Genomic DNA, 7,688 nt, shown 5'->3' with positions numbered 1-7,688 from the left:
GCATGGAAAATATATGCAGGAGAGGGAAAACGGGCAGGGACAATACATTAACTAATACAACATAATCAGCTTTTTAAGGTGACACAAAATAGATGAGTATCTGATTAAATATTCTTTGTCTTACTTGTAATGCTCGTAAAGGTCAGATGGACTTACGTAATCATAGAGAACTGTCAGTTTGGCCATTCCTACAGTTACTTAAAGATTCCCATCCCTGTGAAAGAAAGGTGCTATTGAAATATGGCTGCAACACTCAGGTAACAGTCCTGTCTCCCTTATAGTAAGCTTAGTGAGGAGCTAATAACACCCAATCTTGTGTTCACACACTTCATTCTTAGACCATTCAACCAATCAACAGCTGGAAACTCCTCATTTCCACCAACTCCATCCAATCCTTACATAATGCCTCAAAACCATCACGTAATCTGACATGTGATCCATCAACAAAAGGTGTGCATTATTCATGAGGAGCTCTTTAGACAGATGGTGTTTCAGCTTTCTACCTAAACATTCAATGGTTATTGCATAATTTAGAAGTGAGCGTATTGCTTGTCAGAACCAACGTGTGACTGGAGTGCAATATTAGAGTGAAACATGGACTTATCTGTCTTGCCAAATAACAATCATCCTGATAAATTTCTGCAGTTAGATGTAAAGGCATTGAGTACAAGACCTGGTTTTGGTCCAGTTGGTTTCATGGGTCTCTCTGGAGCAGTTCTGCACAGTCAGCAGTGGCACAACCAAGTCTATTCACAGGTAGGAGTTTTGAACGATTCTGATCAGTGCCTTAATTCTTGTGATGAGAAATGAAAATAAGTCTTTGCAGAATTTTGTTCTAATATTCTTTAACCTTGTAATTAAAATAATTTTGCTTAAATAATAAGGATGGAAACTTCTGCTGTAAATGACCCCTTAGTTACAAACATGACCAGGTTGGACAAATAAACTGAGTGCAATTGAATACAATTATGTAATTGATCCTTGCAACTACTAACAATTAGCTGTATCAGTTTGCTAAATTTTTTAAAAAATCAGCTCGACGCTTCCAACCATTACTGAAAAAGAAACATTAATTGCATCTGATTTACTGTATGATATAAATCAATGGATTTTAACAGATCACAAATTAATTCTGATAATAATGCAGTTAATGCACTGTCTTCCAGAGTAAGCACCAAAAGTTAGTAGGAACAATCGGCTTGCAGTGGAAGGATGACTCCCCGGTTCTCATCGATGAAGTACTGAGCCAACATATCACTCCTCTAACCTTGAAGTCAACCATTAAGAAGAATCCTCTGTACAAAGACTGTAGGCTAGTTGAAGGCTGGGGACAGAGCAAGGCTCAACCTTCTTGGACAATTCAGGACTACGACAGACAATCAATGCAAACAAACTTAGCAATGCATCTAAGCAAGGTGATATATTATAGAAAAAATCACGATGGACAGATACTAATACATTCATTTCCATTGCTCTTCTATCAAATATCATAATGTAAATTGGACATAAGAATTGATTGAGAATTCTTAGAGCAGCAGAGGCTTGGAATCATTGATTGATTATAAAAACTTTTCAAACAAAAGAAGAGAGACAACATGATAGTAAAAGGATTTAGAAAGAATATTTTGGTGTGTTTGCAAAATAGATTAAGTATCTAGTTCAGGGGGGTGCAAGAAACAGACAGTGAAGTGAATGCATGGTAGACCCCAGAACGCAGTGAGCATTATGCCATGTGGAGGAGAGTAGCTTGAAGTTGAGCTCGCTGGGGAAAAGGCAATTCCGGGTTGAGTGTTGTGTTAGATTGGATTAGAGAATTTAAGGTAAGGGAACACTCTGGAGACAGTTATCATAATATGATAGAATTCACCTGCAGTTTGAGAGGGAGAAGGTAAAATTAGATTTCTCTGTATTACAATGGAGTAAGGGGAATTGCAGGGGTACAAAAGAGGAGCTGGCCAAAGTTGTTCGGATGGGGAAACTAGGAGGGAAAACAGAGAACAGCAATGGCTGGAGCTTCTGGGAGCAATTCAGAAGGCACAGGACAGACACATCCCAAAGGAGAACAAGTATTCCAAAGGGAGGTTGAGGCAAACATGGCTGACAAGAGAAGTCAAGGACAGCATAAAAGAGGGAGTATATAATATAGTAAAAACAGTGGGAAGTTAAAAGATTGAAAATTGTTTTAATAACTAAGAGAAGGCAACTAAAAAAACAATAAGGAGAGAAAGGGTTAAATATGAACTTAAGTTAGCCAATAACGTAAAAGCAGATACTAAAAGTTGTTTTTCAGGTATATACAGTAAAGAGTAAAAGGGAGATGAGAGTGAATATCAGATAGCTGGAAAAATAACACTGAAGAGGTAATAATGGGGAGCAAAGATATGGCGAATGATCTGAATAAGTGTCTTGTGTCAGTCTTCACAGTGGAAGTTACCAGCAGTATGCTAGAAAGTTGAGAATGTCAGGTGGCTGATTGGGGAGCTCCAAGAACGGGAACATATCGTCATGCGGAACCACAGCTTTTTGAGTGTCCCTGTAGAATTCAAGAGCAGGGAGGTTATGCTGCAACTATATATGGCACTGGTGAGGCAGCATCTGGAGGACTGCACGCAGTTCTGGTCTCCTTACTTGCGGAAGGATATACTGGCTTTGGAGGCAGTGCAGAGGAGGTTCACCAGGTTGATTTTAGAGATGAGTGGGTTAGACTATGAGGAGAGAATGAGTTGACTGTGACTGTACTTGCTGGAATTCAGAAGGATGAGAGGAGATCCTACAGAAATATATAAAATTATGAAAGAGATAGATAAGATAGAGGCAGTTGTTTCCACTGGTAGGTGCAACTAGAACTAGGGGACACAGCCTCAAGGTTCAGGGCAATAAATTTAGAATGGAGATGAGGAAGAACTACTTTTCCCAAAGAGTGGTGAATCTGTGGAATTCTCTGCCCAACGAAGCAGTGGACGCTACCTCAGTAAATATATTTAGGACAAGGTTGGATAGATTTTTACATAGTTGGAGAATTAAGGGTTATGGAGAAAAGGTAGGTAGGTGGAGATGAGTTCATGGCCAGATCAACCATGATCTTATTGAAAGGCGGAGGAGGCTCGATGGGCCAGATGGCCTACTCCTGCTCTGGTTTCTTATGTTCTTAGATCAAAGATCCTGTTAGGACACAAGCCATCCTGAAAAGGAAAATACAGCTATTAGATAGGAACAATTCAATTGTTTTGCTGATGAGCTGGGAGAAATTGCCCACTGGTGCCATCTTTAGCTCCACCCAATGAGATCATTGTCATTCTTCTAAACTCTAACAAGTACAGGCCCAGAGCCATCAAACACTCTAAATGTCCTAACATATTTATATACTCACTGATCTCCTGGTCCTCCATATCTTTTTCCTTATAAAAACTGAAGCAAAGTACTCATTAAGGATCTCACTCACATTCTCTAAAACCAAGCAAATGTTCCTCCCTTTATCCTTGATGGTCCCATCCTCTCCCTAGTGATCCTCTTGCTCTTGATCTCTGTATAGAATGCCTTGGGATTCACCATAATCCTTCTTGCCAATGGACTTTTTATGGCCCTCCTGGCTTTCCTAATTCTTTTCTTTGGTTCTTTTCTAGCTTCTTTATACTCCTCATGTGCTTCATTTGATCCTAACTTCCAAAGCTTTACACACTTTTCCTTTTTCTTCTTGACTAAATTCATCGCCTCTCTGGATGTCCAAGGTTCTCTTATCTTTCTATCCCCATCCTTCCTTCTGACAGGAACATACCTTTTCTGTACTCTGTGTAATTGATCTTTAAATACCCTCCACATGTCTGATGTGGACTTGCCAGAGAAAAGGTGTTCCCAATTAATGTTTCTTAGTTCCAGCCTAATGCTCCTGTAATTTGTCCTACATCAATTTAAAGCCCTCCTATAAGGACCATATCTATCCTTATCTATAGTTATCCTGATAGTTAAAAAGTTGTGGGCACTGTTCCTTAGCTGTTCACCCACTGAAAGGTCAGTCAGCTGGCCAGGCTCATTACCCAACACCATGTCCAGTACAGTCTCTCCTCTCATTGGAGCATACACATATTGATTTAAGAAACCTTCCTGGATACACTCAACAAATTCTTCTCCATCTAAACCCCTTGCTCTAAGAAGGTCCCAGTTTATATTAGGGAAGTTGAAATCACCTATGACAACAACCCCATTATTTTTACACATTCCCTTAATTTGATTTCCTATCTGTTCCTCAACGTCCCGGCGGCTATTGGAGGGGGGAGGGGTGTTCTGTAATACAATCCCTTCAGTGTGATTGCACCCTTCCTATTCCTGAGTTCCACCTAAACGGACTCAGTATCTGACCCCCCCCCTCCATTATATGTCCTCTGAGTGCAGCTGTGATACTGTCCCTGATTAGTAGTGCAACATCCCCCCCCCCCCCCGGCTTTACTTCTTCCTCTATCTTCTCTAAAATTTCAAAAATCTGGTACATTAATTACCCATTCCTACCCCTCTCTCAACCAAGTTTCAGTAATGGCTACAACTTAGTAGATCCTTGTACTGATTCATGATCTAAGTTCATCACCCTTACCCATAGTACTCCTAGCATTAAAATGCGATGTTGTTCCTTTTCACACCTTGTGACGCATTGGGCGACATTTTTACCATTTCCGTAGCGGTTGACTGTTTTATTATGAGGCCGATTTGTTAGCTTGACCCTCAACCCAGCACGGATGGAAAGCGTGCATTGAGTTGGCCGGATTCGAACTTGGGACCATTTGTTTTGAAGTCCAGTGCTGATGCCACTACACCACCAGCCAGCCAGCATTAAAAATATACACACTTCAAACTATCCGACCCATCACACCAGTTACTTCGATTTCTGCCTTTCAAAACTTTCCCTGACATCTGTCTTCTGGTCCGATCCTTCCCTTACTGACCTGGGGCTCTGGTTTCCAGCCCCCTGCAAAACTAGTTTTAAACTCTCCCAAGTAGCATGAGCAAATCTCGCAGCCAGGATATTGGTTCTCCTCCAGTTCAGGTGCAACCCGTCCTCTCTTGCACAATCACCCCTTCCCCAGGAAACGTTCCAATGATCTAGGAACTTGAAACCCTGTCCCCTGTACGTCTCTGCAGCCACTCTTTCATCTGTGCTAACACCCCATTCCTACCTGCACTAGCCCATGGCACAGGGAGTAATCCAGTGATTGCAACCTTGGAGGTCCTTCTCTTAGGCCTCTTTCCTAAATCTACATACTCACTGCATAGGATCTCTTCCCCTTTTCTGCCTATGTCATTGGTTCCAACATGCACCATGTCTTCTGGCTGTTCCCTCTCCCCCTTGAGAATATCCTGCAGCCACTCCGATTCATCCTGGACCCTAGCACCAAGGAGGCAAGTCACTATCCTGGTGTTCCTTTTGTGGCCACAGAATCTTTTTTCTGTCCCCTAACTTTCGAGTCCCCTAGAACTAGAGCACAGCTTGACTTTACCTTTCGCTGTCGATCCTCAGAGCCGGCCACAGTGCCACCAGCCTGGCAGCTGCTGCCATGCCCCGATGGGTCATCCCGCCCCAGCAGTATCTAAAGAGGTATAGTTGTTGCTGAGGGGAATAGCCACAGGGGAACCCTGCACCGACTTCTTAATCCCCTTACCTCTCTTGGTGGTCACCGAAGCCTGCACTCTGGGTGTGACCACCTTTTCAAAAGACTCGTTTATAATATCCTCAGCCTCCCGAATGACTCAGAGTATATCCAATTCCAGCTCCGACTCCTTGACCCGGTCAGTCAGCCGCTGGTGTTGGATGCACTTCCCGTAAATATAGTCATCAAGGAAACTGTCAGGTATCCTGAATTCCCACATCCGACAGGAGGAGCTTTCGAAGCTGGCTACTCTGCACTAAAAAGGAAAAAGTCTTGCCTCTTCTTAACTGTGCCTCTGTCTGTTCATGCTGAAGCCTGTTGAGCCAAAGCCTTCACACTCTATCACTAGTTTAATCAAACAATGGCTGCTCTGCTTGAGTTCAGCCTCCTTCTATTTGCAGCTCAGTTTAGGCCTCCGATGCCAACTATTCTTGCGCCTGCACAGCCCAAAACGACTGGCCTTGTCTGGTTATGCTCCTTCAATCCTCTCTTTCCCGAATTCCGTTGGGCTCTGGCTTTGACACCTACAGTCACGTTCCTTGCATCTGAGGAATCTTTTTTTAACAAAAAGATGCATTTGTAATGATTTCAACCATTTGATTTGATTTACTTTCATTCAGGAGGATCCCAATGACGTGAAGTTTTGGCTGGATGACATTTATACACCAGGATACGATTCTTTACTGAAAAAGAAGGAGGCTGAACTGGAAAGAGCCAAATGCTGTAAATTAGTAACTGTGATAGTTCTGGCGGCTTGCATTTTAATCACTGTAATTACTGTACTATTAGTTGTTGTCATCTACTAAATTAGTTAATGTAGATTTGTGTAAAAAACTTCAGTAATCCTGTTCATGTTATACATAGGTTCTTAAAGTAGCACTGGTCATATTTGACAAGGCTAGTTTTTCAAATGAGTATCCAATTTATCTCACTCTCCTGCTCTTCCCTCTTAGCCCTGTAAACGCCATCCTTTTCCACCATCATTTTGTGATTCCGGTTACCTTAACTTTGTATCCCATTGCTGTCAATCATCCTCTCTCTCTTCCACCCTCGCACCCTCCTCAACAATTAAAATGTTAGCTTCTTACTATATTCATATTATTACTATCATGTATTAAACTAACACTCAAAATTAAAATGCTGATTAACAATAGAGCTGAAAGAATTCTAAATCTCATGTTCTTTATAAGTTTACTCTAACTTGCGTAAACATATGACATGTTTGTCATGTACATCATGCACAGTTTAATTAAAGAGAGTGAAATAAAAAAGATGGATGTTCTAACAGTTCTCCATGACTCTTAGTATTCATTATTTTACTGGCACTATCAACAGTTGGAACGAGAAAACTCTATATATTATAAGTTGGAGACAAAGCTGTATAGAATGGATCTCGTGTAAATTAAAATAAACGGATAAGCTGTTGAGTCAGAAGACCTCCTCAAAAACTGACAGATCAGGCAACTGCAGTTGGATACTGAGGCACCAGCTGCTTTGCCCAGCACGGTGACTGTCATTCCTGAATAAGTACAAAATGTTTCATCCTCCTCAGTAAATTCAATTCCTTTTCACCTGTTCCTACCTCCCATCGTGGCGTACAGCACTCTTGGGTTCCTGTTGACCTACATTCCATCTCGTTTGTTTTTGTCTGCCATGATGGACACCAACATCCCCTTAGGCCCCCTTATGGTGGCCCATTCCGTGCTTTAGAATGGAGCGAATAGACTTTTATCATAGGTCAGAGGGGTAAACCTGAATGTATTTCGGGAGATTGCCTTAAACCATCCCACCAAGATTTGTAGAATTCCACTACCATGCCCCTGGCATCATGACATGGCCACAAGCGTGTCAGTGCTAACTAACACTGGATGAGCCAGAGGTACCCGCTGTTCTCTACCCTTGGAACATGGGACCTGAGCCAGGCAACTCATCTGAGCTCTGCACAGGCTCACGAGGCCAGCTTTAGTGAATTCTGGGGGGAGGACTGGATATGAATTCTAGTGTTACTTAAGGGTGGAAATATACGTAATTCACAACCACCAACATTGAGTT

General features: G+C 42.0%; 1 protein-coding gene across 1 annotated transcript; it reads left to right on the top strand.

Annotated features, from left to right (window-relative positions):
• The first annotated feature begins 594 nt into the window (after positions 1–594).
• Positions 595–6,442, top strand: LOC140211440 (major intrinsically disordered NOTCH2-binding receptor 1-like). The gene is made up of 3 exons (XM_072281149.1): positions 595–756; positions 1,167–1,415; positions 6,260–6,442. The coding sequence occupies exons 1-3, from the start codon at positions 595–597 to the stop codon at positions 6,440–6,442; spliced, it is 594 nt and encodes a 197-aa protein (XP_072137250.1).
• Positions 6,443–7,688: the final 1,246 nt, after the last annotated feature.

This window comes from Mobula birostris, chromosome 17, assembly GCF_030028105.1.
Source record: "Mobula birostris isolate sMobBir1 chromosome 17, sMobBir1.hap1, whole genome shotgun sequence".
Taxonomy (NCBI): domain Eukaryota; kingdom Metazoa; phylum Chordata; class Chondrichthyes; order Myliobatiformes; family Myliobatidae; genus Mobula; species Mobula birostris.
The sequence above is the reverse complement of the archived record's forward strand: the minus strand, read 5'-3'. Positions and strand labels throughout refer to the sequence as shown.